Source organism: Salmo trutta, chromosome 34 (genome assembly GCF_901001165.1).
Source record: "Salmo trutta chromosome 34, fSalTru1.1, whole genome shotgun sequence".
In the NCBI taxonomy this organism is placed as follows: domain Eukaryota; kingdom Metazoa; phylum Chordata; class Actinopteri; order Salmoniformes; family Salmonidae; genus Salmo; species Salmo trutta.
Window position 1 is genome coordinate 148,953 of NC_042990.1, and position 15,902 is coordinate 164,854.

General features: G+C 41.2%; 1 protein-coding gene across 1 annotated transcript; it reads right to left on the reverse strand.

The window, feature by feature from the left end:
• Positions 1–1,229: 1,229 nt before the first annotated feature.
• LOC115173262 (IgGFc-binding protein) lies at positions 1,230–15,612 on the reverse strand. Its single transcript, XM_029731184.1, has 9 exons — positions 15,546–15,612; positions 6,720–7,973; positions 6,326–6,588; positions 5,701–6,045; positions 4,937–5,504; positions 4,501–4,700; positions 1,958–2,335; positions 1,553–1,830; positions 1,230–1,425 (listed from the first exon to the last, which is right to left on the reverse strand). Exons 1-9 carry the CDS (start codon positions 15,586–15,588, stop codon positions 1,413–1,415), a joined length of 3,342 nt encoding a protein of 1,113 aa, XP_029587044.1. The 5' UTR covers positions 15,589–15,612; the 3' UTR covers positions 1,230–1,412.
• Between the last annotated feature and the right edge of the window lie 290 nt (positions 15,613–15,902).

Here is a 15,902-nt window from a genome sequence, read left to right on the forward strand (position 1 = left end):
TAGAGAACTGACTGTGCTACAACTAAAGAACAATCTGCTATTGGAGAATCCCACCAAGAATACATATTGCCTAAATCATTGTGACCATTTGTCAATGATTTGTAACAAACAGTAATTCAGATATGTTTAGAAGGAATTACATTTTCTGCCAAACCCTCGCCTCAGATTTTCAAAACAATTTCAGAAGTGATTCGGAATGGTAAAGTCATTACAATGGTAATCAAGTTAATTAAAAATATTTGCTATGTAATAGGAAGTACTAAACTTGATTTGCTGGATTAATTATCTCTAGATGTAATTTGATATCTAAATTATACTGAATTATAAATTAGTGTTGTGATAAAAGTATCCTTCCGAATGCACATTCTTGGAATAAAAAATACAATCTCCCTTCATAAATGTGGATGTTACTTCAAGAAAATAATGCTGTGGTGACCAGTCAAATACAAGCTTGTTCCTTGTTCATATAAAACATTCCCCATGCCCAGAAAACACTACAGTCACCAGTGAAAGTATACACACTCCTTGCACAGTCTTCACATTTTGCTGCCTTAAAATTAAATTTAAAAAAGGATGACATCTCTGGATGAAAATTACAGAACATTCTAATTAATACAAATTTTAAAAACTAAGATGTCTTCACACCCCAGAGTTGATGCTTGGTGGAGGCACCTTTAGAAGTCATTACATTAATAAAGTCTGCATAAAGCAGTACTCACTGTAGTGTTTTTGAGGACTAATGCAGTATTTACTGTAGTGTTGCGGACATGACTGTAGTGTTTACATTTTACTATAGTGTAAACATACTTTTACTATAATATAATAACTACTGTAGTAATGTCCAGCATCATGTTATGGGCATGCTTGTCACCTGCAGGGACTAGAGAGTTTTTCAGGATCAAAATACATATGAAAGGAAACAAATCCCAGGTAAAAAGTTAGATTCCCAACCAAATGTAATGAGCTTGAGGAATTTTGACAAAAACAATGGATAAATGTTGCCATAAGAGTTTGACATGGTTTAAAGAATCTTATCCAAAATTATTCACAGCTGTAATCCCTTTTTAAATTTAATTTTAAAATAGTGAAATATGAAGATAGTGGAAGCCTATATACCCCTTGCACAATGCACTGTATGTCCGAACATGACATCACAAGGAGGCCATATACTTCTGTGTACATAATTAATTATCATCTGGAGAAGTACAGTAGAGCCAATACATCAATCATTGATGCTTTTCTTGTCAACATTTTATTGTTTGGTTTTTACAGAATAATTTCACAAAATGTAATTGTTCGGTAAGAATAGAATTAAAGTTATCACAAACATTTATTGAAGACTGATTCTCTATCAGAGGTGATTAATCTGGTTAGTTAAATTGTCTTGTGGATGAAAGAATGTTCCAAGGTGTTCAAAGGCTGCCACTGTAAGGGGTCAAAGAGCATACAACTGAGGAAGCTTTCACCCGAATTAAGTATACATTTTCACAACTTGAATGTTATTGATTGCTTTTCAGATTTGAATCCGTTTCAGATTTATACAGTTACTCACCTGCAGGTTGGGAAGTCCGGTGCATTCCAGCCGTCCATGTATTCCTGCATAGTCCAGTTGAGACTAGGGCCCGGGATGTCTCCTGAAGGATTCAGTCTTCCACACGCTCCACACACCTTGTCAGCCATGTGGGCACTCACTGTCACTATGATCTCCTGAGAAAGGCTGTATGACACCTGAAGGCCTGACATCCTCTCAATCATCACTATCTTGTCAGAGACCATCACTGAGACCTCATTACTCAGCAGGCGTGGTAGAGTCACCTTCTTACCGTTTATCTGTGAACAACATTGAAAGAGAAAGTAACACTGATGGCGTAGTATACCATCTGACAATCCTAGATACTGAAGGGAATTGGTGTCATCCATAAACAATATTTAACAATAAATATACGAGGTGACTCACCCATGTTTCATGCTTGCTGTTGACAGTGACAATCAGGTCATTAAAGTAGACATACACCGCAACAACACTCTTGAGGCCAGTCTTCCCACAGTCCTGCAAGGTCACCACCACTCTGAACCACTCTTCCACAAGAGCATTGTCACAAACTTTGATGATCTCATAGGCCCCCATGGCTGAGATTGCGCCACTTCTTCCATTGAAAAGGGTGAAGGCGCCATTAGTCTCCAACAAACACTTTTTGAGATAGCAGCCCCGGTGACCATCCTTGACCTGGCAGCTCTCATCAGCCTTGCACTTGGTGGCCTCACACTTCACATCACCAGAGGCAGTGCAGGTGCAGAGCTCCTGGCAATCCTCTGACAACACAGACTCACCAATCTGAGGGAGAAAAATAGGTACAGTACATTGTTATTGTGGCAGCGTTATAAGGATGCAGTTCTTATCATATAGATACATACATTTTATCTTTGAATTTACATTGACTAATACCTTCTTGGACTATCCACTACTATACATTACAGTATACACATATTTACTGAAATATATACATCTGACAATAATGTGTATTTGTGGTACATATTCTTCTATTGTAATGTAAACACTACACATTGTTGGTGTATGTTCTAGGTACATTGGGGGGGGGAAGTATTTGATCCCCTGCTGATTTTGTACGTTTGCCCACCTACAAAGAAATGATCAGTCTATCATTTTAATGGTAGGTTCATTTGAACAATGAGAGACAGAATAACAACAAAAAAATCCAGAAAAACGCATGTCAAAAATGTTAGAAAATGATTTGCATTTTAATGAGGGAAATAAGTATTTGACCCCTCTGCAAAACATGACTTAGTACTTGGTGGCAAAACCCTTGTTGGCAATCACAGAGGTCAGACTCTTCTTGTAGTTGGCCACCAGGTTTGCACACATCTCAGGAGGGATTTTGTCCCACTCCTCTTTGCAGATCTTCTCCAAGTCATTAAGGTTTCGAGGCTGACGTTTGGCAACTCGAACCTTCAGCTCCCTCCACAGATTTTCTATGGGATTAAGGTCTGGAGACTGGCTAGGCCACTCCAGGACCTTAATGTGCTTCTTCTTGAGCCACTCCTTTGTTGCCTTGGCCGTGTGTTTTGGGTCATTGTCATGCTGGAATACCCGTCCACGACCCATTTTCAATGCCCTGGCTGAGGGAAGGAGGTTCTCATCCAAGATTTGATGGTACATGGCCCCGTCCATCGTCCCTTTGATGCGGTGAAGTTGTCCTGTCCCCTTAGCAGGAAACCACCCCCAAAGCATAATGTTTCCACCTCCATGTTTGACGGTGGAGATGGTGTTCTTGGGGTCATAGGCAGCATTCCTCCTCCTCCAAACACGGCGAGTTGAGTTGATGTGTAACGCCCTGGCCATAGAGAGGGGTTTTTGTTCTTTATTTTTGGTTAGGCCAGGGTGTTACATTAGGTGGGCGTTCTATGTTCATTTTTCTATGTTTTTGTATTTCTTTGTTTCGGGCCGTGTGTGGCTCCCAATCAGGCACAGCTGTAGTTCATTGGAGCCTGTTTTTCCTTTGGGTTTTGTGGGGGATTGTTTCTGTTTAGAGTGTTTCCTAACAGGACTGTTTTGCTGTCGTGTTTTGTTCATTTTTGTAGTGTTCTCTTTGTTCGAATTAAATTTCAAGATGAACACTAACTCCACTGCACCTTGGTCTACTCTCTCTCCCGACAGCCGTTACATGATGTCAAAGAGCTCCATTTTGGTCTCATCTGACCACAACACTTTCACCAGTTGTACTCTGAGTCATTCAGATGTTCATTGGCAAACTTCAGACGGGCATGTATATGTATTCTTGAGCAGGGGGACCTTGCGGGTTGTCTTGGTGACTATGATCCCAGCTGCCTTGAGATCATTGACAAGATCCTCCCGTGTAGTTCTGGGCTGATTCCTCACCGTTCTCATGATCATTGCAACTCCACGAGGTGAGATCTTGCATGGAGCCCCAGGCCGAGGGAGATTGACAGTTCTTTTGTGTTTCTTCCATTTGCGAATAATCGCACCAAATGTTGTCACCTTCTCACCAAGCTGCTTGGCGATGGTCTTGTAGCCCATTCCAGCCTTGTGTAGGTCTACAATCTTGTCCCTGACATCCTTGGAGAGCTCTTTGGTCTTGACCGTGGTGGAGAGTTTGGAATCTGATTGATTGATTGCTTCTGTGGACAGGTGTCTTTTATACAGGTAACAAACTGAGATTAGGAGCACTCCATTTAAGAGTGTGCTCCTAATCTCAGCTCGTTACCTGTATAAAAGACACCTGGGCGCCAGAAATATTTCTGATTGAGAGGGGGTCAAATACTTCTTTCCCTCATTAAAATGCAAATCAATTTATAACATTTCTGACATGCGTTTTTCTCTATATTTTTGTTGTTATTCTGTCTCTCACTGTTCAAATAAACCTACCATTAAAATTATAGACTGATCATTTCTTTGTCAGTGGGCAAACGTACAAAATCAGCAGGGGATCAAATACTTTTTTCCCCCACTGTAAACCCCACCTTGTAGGTGTGTCCTTTGTGGTAACAGCTGCACAGGTCCCACTTAACACAGCCTGTCCCATTGAAGTAGTAGTCTGCATTGCAGGCACAGCCCTCAGCACAGGTGGTGGGGCAGGTGATAATGTCAGAGAGGCCGGGACATGGGGTGGCACAGATCTCAGAGCAGCTCTGGTAGTGGCTGTTGGCAGGACAGTCCAGGGCTACACAGGAATAGACTAAGTGATTAGACATGCAATATTGTGTCCAGCCACAACACTCAATACTCCAGACTGCAGAAATCAAAATCACCTTATTCGCCAAATACATTTACATGTACCAGGAATTTGACCTGATGAAATGGTGCTGAAATCAATAATCAGAATATACAGCCCGAATATATATACAAAAGAAAGCCAAAGCCAAATGTGTCCCAATCCACACACTACTAAATACTTACGACAGAAGGTTGCTGTTCTCCAGTTACTGATGTTCACCCCAAAGTCCTGGCAGTCAATCATGTATGCTGATATGCTTTGACAGAGAACCTTGCGGTCTCCCTCAGACAAGCAGACATCATAGACACAATCTCTGAAGTAAGAGGTGGGGTCTATCACATTGTGGCAGGCAACGAAGGGACCTTGAGGGTTTGTGATGATGCTACAGTCAGCCTCAAAAATGAGTTTCTTCTTTGCCCCACACTTCGGGCAGAATTCTCCGCTGCAGCCATCCTCACAAACCACATGTGGCACACTGATCTTCCAGGCTGCCCCAAAGGTCAGGAGGTTCTTGGTTACTTTCCCATCAGGCAGTTGAAACTCATCAGTCTTGTTATCATTGAAATTGCCACACAGACCACAGGTCTTGCCGCGGTAGTTGCCAGGGACAGTGACAACGATGTGGTACACAAGGTCATAGGTGACTCTCAGGCCAAAGTCTGTTGTGATGACATCATAGGTGCCCTCTTGGTAGGCCTGCACTGTTCCGTTGTTAAGATTCACAGGGAGGCTCATCATAATTCCATTTACCTGGATGAATGGCATATCAAATATGACAATAACAAATGGCTAGTATCAAGCCTTATCTAATTATATGCACTAGGTTAGTTATATACTTTATGACCTATTATTTTCTTAAAGTGATTATGGAATTGTCTCATGCTAATTAATCAAATACAAAAATAGTATGGGTGCATTTTTCATACCAGTCAAATTAAATACTAACCATTATCATTCCTGCTTGATTCCTCCTTAGAACCAGGGTATTGCCATAGACTTCTACAGCCACAAGCTTGGCAACAGATACCTTTGGATTATTTGACATGGCGTACCACTTCTCATTCTCCACCACAACAGAGAAGGGGTTGAGGCGTGTCCCCTCTAGATAGCAGCCTTGAGCTGCAGTGTAGGTGCAGGTACCTTGGAAGTCATATAAGCTGTTGTCAAAGGTCTTGTAATGTGGGTCACCTGAGATGGTGCAGACTCCCTTTCCAACAGCCTGGCAATCCCTGACACCATTCTTCACCTCACACGTCTCATGGGGGCCACAGCTGAACTTCACACACTTCACCTGATCAATAAAATAAGACATAATTAAGCCATGAAAATATCCTTCACATCAAAAAACTTTTATTGTTTGGATGTATAGAGTAACACTTGATTAGATCAAGGGCAAATATGTTTCTTTGCTCAAATATTAAAAAGTTCAACTAAACCATGTATCGTTCCGAAATGTTAATACACATACAGCTACATTTGAAGTATGTACAGAATTTAAACAAAAATACAGAAAATGGACCAAACGGCAAATATATGACTAGCATTTCTTACTAAGACCAATGTAAACATACCTTGCCATTGCATGTGCACTCCTCCTGACAGAGCCCATTGGGATGGAAGACTTGGCCATTTTTGTAGTATTTATCATTGTAAAGACAACCACATTGCGAGAGGGGCACACACTTTGTTCCATTAAGTACATAGCCCTTGTCACACATACAGCTCTTCACACAACTGGTTTTGCACATGGAGGGACCTTCTGGGTCTTCACAGGTGGCAGGGCAGCCCCTTCCACACACCTCATAGTGGCTGTTCTCTGGGCATTCAGGGACATCTTTTGGGGGGATTAAGGGCAGAAATTATAAGAAAAGTATGGTTACACTGTCACGCAGCTAGTGTTCACCAGTCACCCTTGGGAGAATAACTGTTGCTTGATACACAATATGACACATTTGATTGACATACCTGGGTTACCAGAGGCAGGGGATCCATAGCCATTGGCATAAGCCCCACCAATGCTGTAGATAGCGAATGGGGAGTTAGCGTGGGCTATCTGCTGGAAGCTAGCTCCAGTGCCATACAAGACCTCAGCCCATGAGTACTCGGTTCCGCCCACTTTGTGCCACTCGATGTTTAAGGGCATTGGAAGCTTGTCTACCGTGAACCCACCCAGGTCCTTGGTAAGAGCCACCATTACGAACATGTTGTGGAAGCCAGCTTGCCCTTCTAGAGCGTATGAAGTGCTGAATTGATCAGTTGGTAGAATGGTGAACAGAAAAGGGTCGTAGTATTGCTTCTTTCCTATGTCACCTCCATTGAACTCATACAGGACCTGAATGCCTTTGTCAGCACTCAAGTAATAGGAATTTGGCCAGGTGACAATGAGCTCCAACGTTTGTCCTGGGAACATTGGTAGTGTAAGGTAATCGATACCAGTTTGAATCACTTTGACTTGAGTGAACTGAGATGTTTGGATGTAAAGACTATCATATCTGTTGATGTCTTTATGGAAAGGTAGTGGTGCAACAATGAATTCCTTCCCCCAACTCTTAACGGGCTGGAGCTGCTCATAGACGTGGTTGCAGCCAGTATATTTCTTAGCACAGCTGTGTCCTGAGAGAACTCCTACTGGAAACTTAGAAATCACGTTGGTGCCACTCAGATCAAACTGGCTCTGAATCTGTACACTCTCAAAGGGCATAAGATCGATTGTCAGCTTGCTGCCTGCAAAATACTTTTGCCTTTGGAATGTCACCGGGCCAGTCAGATAGACCTCAACCCCAAAGTTCTTCTCTTTGTAGTTGATGATGGAAAACTCTTTGGAGAACCTATCACCAGCGGTCGACATGGGGGTGAAGATGAAATACTCTGTTCCCCAGTCCTTCAAGGGGTAGACGACAGAGGTGTCAGCTGTTTCCTTTTTGTAGTTGAATGACAACACTGTGACCTCCTGGGAAGCTTCGATCAGGACAGTGGGGAAGTTCTTCTTGCTGCCAATCATCTCTACTCCTTTGGGTAGGTCAAAGGTCACGCTTTTACCAGGGTCAACTGTCTTCTCATAGTCCTTCCCAAGGGCAGTTACCTTGACCTTAGTGGGTTGGAGGGAGATGGGGGGAGATGCCACTTCAATCTTAAAGCTTGAGCCTTTATAGTCTTCAATATAATTTTGCATGAAGGCTGTGGCAAACTCTTTCCCTGCTGGCCCAGCAGAGCAAAGTCCTAGAAAACAATGTTTCAAAAATGTTCATAAAATCTATGGAAAAAACTTAAAGTTCACTAAGGATAACAATTATGCAAGCCACCAACATCACACTCTCTATTTTTGATGCAACATAAATTCTGAAGGTAAAGTTAATAGTGCAGTTAGAATAGTGCGAGATAATGATAATATTATGATTTAGTAAGGGAAAAAACCTTTGTTATCTGACTCAGTTTAGCTTGAAGTCAAAGACAAACCTTGGTAATTTTCAGGAGAAAAACAACACCCCACATGAAAAAATTACTACAGTTTACTATCAAATTCCGTAGTAAAGTGTAGTACAGTATACTTTAGAATACTATGCTCCACACTGTAGTATTCCTAGATCATGTGTAGAACTTAGGAACAGATCAAAATTTACTGGGGGGAGAGGCAGGTCCAACTGAAGGTGTTATCCCCCCAAAAATGCACCCCCTCCCAAACATAAAAAACATTTGCCACATGATCCTCCCCTTGTACTGTAAAATAAAATGAACACACTCCCTCCTCATATAATTAACTCAAAATAATGTTGACAAGAACAAATAACAATAACTGTAGCGATCCTGTGTTTATGAATGTTTATGTGACTTCATGCTTTTGTGGCACAGTAGACCCCACACAGGGCTACGGGCAAGAAGGTTGAGGGTTCGCCAACCACCACAGACGAGCTCAGTCTTCCTGTCTGTTTCTGTAAGTATAGACGCTGGGAGATGAGAAGCAAGTACAGGAAGTGAATATTTAATGAATAAACAGACAGGAAACAAAACACGACCAGCGTCTGGACAAGGGACACATAACGACATTAATGCTGACTCGGGAAACAAACTGAGTAAGTGACAAATATAGGGGAGGTAATTAATAATGTGATGGAGTCCAGGTGAGTCCAATGAAGCACTGATGCACGTAACGATGGTGACAGGTGTGCGTAATGATGAGCAGCCTGGCGGCCTCGAGCACCAGAGAGCAGGAGAGCGGGCAGACATGACAGTTTCATTACACTATGATCAGCTATGGGGAAATCGGATTTTCTACATTTTGATGCCATATTTATAATTATATAAAATATATGCAACGAATTTTCCCCCAACAGGTTTCTGTGCCAATGCACCACACAACCAATTAACAAAGCAAACCGACTTTGGGCACTTCAATATCATTGTTTGCTTGTTCAACACCAAAATAGTAGACTGTCAATCTGGATAAACAGAAAATACATTCCTCCCTACTGGAGCTGGCCCCATTTTGGTCGACTGAGATTTCTTAATTAAAGCAGTCTCAAATATGTTTTTTTTCATAGCGCACAAGACACCAATCTGAGTTGCGCCTGTCTCAGTGGACTAATCCATTGTGGAGGCTGTGGGGATGGCACAGTCCATCACTCTAAGACATGTGCTACTGAAATTGTATATGGTTATATTATGGAAGAACAATGGTGCAACTAGGGTTGCAAAATTACTGGAACTTTCAATAAATTCCCTGGTTTTCCCAAAATACAGGATGGAATAAACAGGAAATCCAGAATCCTCCAACCAGGATTTTTGGAAAACCAGTGAATTTATAGAACATTACTGGAATTTTCCAACCCTAGGTGCAACACTAATAAAAAAAACATATTATTTTATGACCAATGTGCTTTCACCCGCATTGGATAGCAGCTGTGGTCTGCAGTTCTGAAGCATAGCTTAATCTTCTATGCGCAGTTGAATTGGCACCTTTTCCTAGACCATGTTGCTATGTGCATCATGGAAAAGTTAACCAGTATATTGGTGTTGAGAACAATGCGACGGAAGCAGCGGCGGAGTGAGAAGAGAAAACAGCCCTTGCCTTATCTAAGAAAAGTGAAGAGAGAGAAACCCCATCTTAATAAGGTAGCCTAACAGTTAAATGTGCCTGGCTTTATAAACAATCCATATATATCAACAGAAATAAGACAGATCTGACTTTTGTTGCCTTTTGAGTAGTGAGTTCTAAGCCTTACGCAATTTTACAATTTCAGCTGTTTTGAATCTTTGCTATGCTATAAGATTTTATTTTTTTCCCATGGACAGCCTCACTCCCTACCTTGTGAAATTACCCAGTATCTAAGGCTTGACAATATCACAATGTCATTAAACTTTTTGGTGTTTTGTAACAGATGTCTCTGTCCATTCATCAAATTGCTGCTGCACAGTTTGGATTAACTGACAAAACCAATCCAAAAAATACATATATAGGCACAGATTTTTAAAAGTGACTGGGATTGCACAAAAAAAGTCAGGGACTTATTACCATTGTGGGTCACATTTTTTACAAAAATATACACTACCGTTCAAAAGCTTGGTCACTTAGAAATGTCCTTGTTTTTGAAAGAAAAGTACATTTCTTTGTCCATTAAAATAACATCAAATTGATCAGAAATACAGTGTAGACATTGCTAATGTTCTAAATGACTCAATAGTCATTTAGAACATTAGCAATGTCTACACTGTATTTCTGATCAATTTGATGTTATTTTAATGGACAAAGAAATGTACTTTTCTTTCAAAAACAAGGACATTTCTAAGTGACCAAGCTTTTGAATGGTAGTGTATATTTTTGTAAAAAAGCTGGAAACGGCAGATTTTTTATGGAATATCTACATAGGCCCATTATCAGTAACCATCACTCCTGTGTTCCAATGGCACGTTGTGTTAGCTAATCCAGTTTATCATTTTAAAATGCTAATTGATCATTAGAAAACCCTTTTGCAATTATGTTAGCACAGCTGAAAACTGTTTCAGAAGAAAGTCCTTTGTTTCTGGCTATTTTGAGGCTGTAATCGAACCCACAAATGCTGATGATCCAGATACTCAACTAGTCTAAAGAAGGCCAGTTTTACTGCTTCTTTAAATCAACACAACAGTTTTCAGCTGTGCTAACATTTTTTGTTGTTGCAGTTATTCAAATGACATTTTCACTACAGCCTAGGGTAGAATGTTGTACTTGCTTGAAAACAATAATGCTATTATTCATTGCATTGTAGTGTTGTAGGCTAGTCTAGGTAGGATAATTGTATTGTCCCTAAACAACATCAATAGGGGATATTTTTGAGCTGTGTGTCACATCTTCACTGTTCTTTCATGCGCAATGATACACCTGGCCTCTCCGCTGCCTATCAGCTTTTCCTATTGGTTCTTATGGAGTCATATTACAATGGATGCCGTTTTGAATGCTTTTATGTGTGGTATGATTGCTAGTTAGCCTATTGTAGATCTGGACAAACGATCCACCTACCACTATTGTCACTATGAACGGTGGATAGAGTGCAGGATAGACCATTAGACAGGTGGACTATAGTGACCTGTGGTATTGTAAAGGTTAGCATATGGTAAAGTGTAGTGCATAAGGCAAGTACCTAAACACCTTGATAAAGGGAAGTACCTAAACACCTTGATAAAGGGGAGGCACATGCAAGTAAAACCTGCTAACAGCAAGTGTAAACCAGGGGGGGAAAATGCACTACCCTCCCCTGTACCCAATAAAAAAAACACACAACCCGCCCCAGAGCAACAAAAAAAGTTTTACAACCCTCCCCTATTTTGGACCACCCCTCTTCCCCAGTAAACAACACCATCATTAAGTTTGCAGACGACACAACATTGGTAGGCCTGATCACCGACAACGATGAGACAGCCAATAGGGAGGAGATCAGAAACCTGGCCGGGTGGTGCCAGAATAACAACCTTTCCCTCAACGTAACCAAGACTAAGGAGATGATTGTAGACTACAGGAAAAGGAGGACTGAGCACGCCCCCATTCTCATCGACGGGGCTGTAGTGGAGCAGGTTGAGAGCTTCAAGTTCCTTGGTGTCCACATCAACAACAAACTAGAATGGTCCAAAAACACCAAGACAGTCGTGAAGAGGGCACAACAAAGCCTATTCCCTCTCAGGAAACTAAAAAGATTTGGCATGGGTCCTGAGATCCTCAAAAGGTTCTACAGCTGCAACATCCTGACTGGTTGCATCACTGCCTGGTATGGTAATTGCTCTGCCTCTGACCGCAAGTCACTACAGAGGGTAGTGTGTACGGCCCAGTACATCACTGGGGCTATGCTGCCTGCCATTCAGGCGGTGTCAGAGGAAGGCCCTAAAAATTGTCAAAGACCCCAGCCACCCCAGTTATAGACTGTTCTCTCTACTACCGCATGGCAAGTGGTCCCGGAGTGCCAAGTCTAGGACAAAAAGGCTTCTCAACAGTTTTTACCCCCAAGCCATAAGACTCCTGAACAGGTAATCAAATGGCTACCCGGACTATTGCATTGTGTGCCCCCCCAACCCCTCTTTTTTATGCTGCTGCTACTCTCTGTTTATCATATATGCATAGTCACATTAACTATACATTCATGTACATACTACCTCAATCAGCCTGACTAACTGGTGTCTGTATGTAGCCTTGCTACTTTTATAGCCTCACTACTGTATATAGCCTGTCTTTTTACTGTTGTTTTATTTCTTTACTTACCTATTGTTCACCTAATACCTTTTTTGCACTATTGGTTAGAGCCTGTAAGTAAGCATTTCACTGTAAGGTCTACACCTGTTGTTTTCGGCGCACGTGACAAATAAACTTTGATTTGTTTTGATTTGGAAATAGCAATCTGTCCCTTACTATCTAATTTGTAGTATACTATACTACACACTGTAGTATCCCTCGATCATCTAGTGCTGTAGGGCAGCCCCCGAAGTGACTCTTCTTATCAACACTTTGTAAAAGTTTTTATTGTCTTCTCAGGAATTCAGCCTTCTCTGTGTTGATCTCACCAACCCCCATTGTCACACCTCTGGGTAGCAAGGGTTCTGTTTGATTACATCATGTAGGTCCGATATATAATTGGAGGTTAACCTTACAGTAATACTATTGGTCAACAACTCAGATTTTGAATCCAGACATCTCATGTTATAAAGAGTGTTAGTTTCAACGTCTCCTGCTCTTTTTTGTTCCTGAACTGCTGTGGTGAGATTCTCTCTCTCATCATGTGTAATACTTACTATAGAATATTATACTCACATTGTAGTATCCCTCGATCATGTAGCGCTTACTTTAGGATTTTGTAGTATATGTAAGGCTAATCAACGAGGGGCTATGCATTCTATGGAAAATAATGAACGACGTGGAAGGTGTGTCCTGACCTTCCACGGAGGTCAGGACACAACGCCCCGAGTTGATTATCTATTTTACATCATGGCTATAATTTAACACATTTGCCGGTAGAAATGTGTTCAACATCCACTGAAGTAGCTCGCAAGTTTACTACCTATAGTAGTTGCCAAGGTAACCAACCAAACAGACTTCCTAGTTTAGTTAACCAAAACCATCAGACCTAGCACGCTATTATGAAAATCAATTCAACAATACCAATACTGTTTTCAATTCGACTTTTGCTTTCAAAAGCAGCTCAAACAAATCTTGTAAAAATGAACTATGGCCATTGAATTCTACCGTGCAAATTTACAGGTAAATAATACACGCTCCAGAATGACCTTCAAGCCAATCAGAAAAAAGTATGCCACAATTCCATGGTATAATTAAGTGATAAGGCCCGAGAGGGTGTGGTATATGACCATTAAAACACAGATAGTTCAAAAATATATTTGATTATACCATGGCATTGTTGAATACTTATTTCTGATTGGCTTGAAGGGCATTCTAGATCATGCATTATTTCCCTATAACGCACTGTATATTTGCACGGTAAACAATCTGGAAAATAATGCAATTCCTTGGAAGGTCAATTCCACTCCGCTAGCGTGTCGTGGAACACACCTTCCACGTTGTTCATTATTTTCCATAGAAAGCATAGCCCCTCGTTGATTATCCCTTATGTCATGACGTTGGCCATTGGGTAAGGTTTATGACCCCCCCATAAATACCTTTCTCCCTTCCCCTCTCTCTCTGACCCTACTGAAGGACTTTTGAATAGCCTTTGTTAAATATAGAGAGTCTGGGAACATCAAACAAGTGGGTGGAAAGGAACCATATTTCGGTAATAGAACCAGTTGGAAATATACCAGGTACTTAATGAGTATGGATGTCAGTTCGGTTGTCATCTGAGACATTAGGACTGATGACAGGACGACATAAACTGTACCTGGGAAAGTCTACACATTGTAGTTATCAGATTCACATGGAATTGTTGTGCAATTTAAATGTTTGATATTGAAACTGTTTGTTAGGAGATTAAATGTAATTTTAGCTTCCAAATGAGAGAATTGGGTTTTCATAAGGAAAGAGCCCTGACCAATCAGTGGCCCGCACCTGTGAAGAGACAGGGGTTATAAACGATGAAACACACCCTTCTCCCCTCGCCACTATATAAGTCAGTGACGAAATGTAACCACCAGTTCCGGGTACGCGAGGTCTGCAGCCTCTGCGTTAAAAGGACACACATGTCAAGTACAGAACTAAGCCAACCTCAGCGTGAGCTTTGGTTGCGAATGGTATGAACTTTGAACCCTTATTCACTACAGAAGTGATACTTCCTAGCCGTTGAGTTAGCAGCGGCCGCTGTAAACATGGGCTAGGAAAGGACGGACGACGTATCCAGTCTAACACACAACGAAGATACGTATCCATTTTACCACCAGTGACATTCTTCCGAGGACAGGAAGATCTCTGTTGGCCAACACGGCCAGCATCTACGACCAACCTACCGAAGCGCAGCCCAGAGTAAATATTTATTGCATTTTCCATTTCCAAATGGGCGGTAATTTAGAATGCATACGATACTGTATTTACGAGGGCATAGCTGCTTTCTGTGTTCCTCAGTCTTCCCGCTCTTTCATTCAAGCCCAACCCCCTTTCTTTGTGTAACAAGCCGCCATGCCGGTTTAGCCCACTAGGGCACATTCTCCTATCATTTCCTTGTAACCATATCTGTTTATGCATTTCTGTGAATTATTTAGTTTAGTAAAGAAATGATTTTAAGACAATTGATGTGTGGATGACTCATAGTGAAGACTGGGTTCGTGCAGATAACCACCAATTTATGGAATGAGACTGGCGTGAGGTAAACTAACACATCATTAATCAGAGGACTCATGGATCAGAAATTATAATATCTGAAAGTTATATTAGGAAAATTATAACTTTGTAAACTGAATATTTTCCTTGGTCCCCCAACCTCCTAGTTAATTACAGTTACACGATTAATCAGTTTAATCGCGTAATAATAATTACAGAGAGTTATTTGATAAACATGTCTTCAGTTTAATGATGCCAAAGACACGACACTTACATATACCACGGCTAAAGGCTGTTGTTATGCACAACGCAACAAGGAGTGCCTGGATAAAGCCATTAGCCATGGTATATTGGCCAAATACCACACACCCCGAGGTGGTTATTGCTATTATAAACTGGTTGCCAACATAATTAGAACAGTAAATAGTATATTTTGTCATTTGTGTATACGGTCTGCTATAACACAGCTTTCAGCTAATCAGCATTCAGGGCTCGAACCACCGATTTTATAATACAGTATCCTACAGTCATGTCCACAAAAAATAGCTTGCTTACTATCTCGTACTTACCACCAAGCAGCAGAACCACGAAGCATTGCAGTGACCCCTTCATCCTTACGGCCAAAAAACAAATACAAATGGTTATCCCCTGACACCACATAACAGCCATTGTGAGAATGACAGGAATGTATAAACAGTAAAACATCTAAAGGGCATTCCAAATGGATTCTACATATGGTAGAATACATAACTTCAGAAACATCCCAAACATAGTATTGTCAAGGGAAATGAGTAATAATATGATTTTGTGTAGACCTACATGACTAGACCTACTATTCAAAAAACTTTTACAAAAAATCTGAAATCTCTTACCTGGATGACTGGCTTGATGGGCTCCTGGGTGCATGCCTTATATTTGGTTGGTCT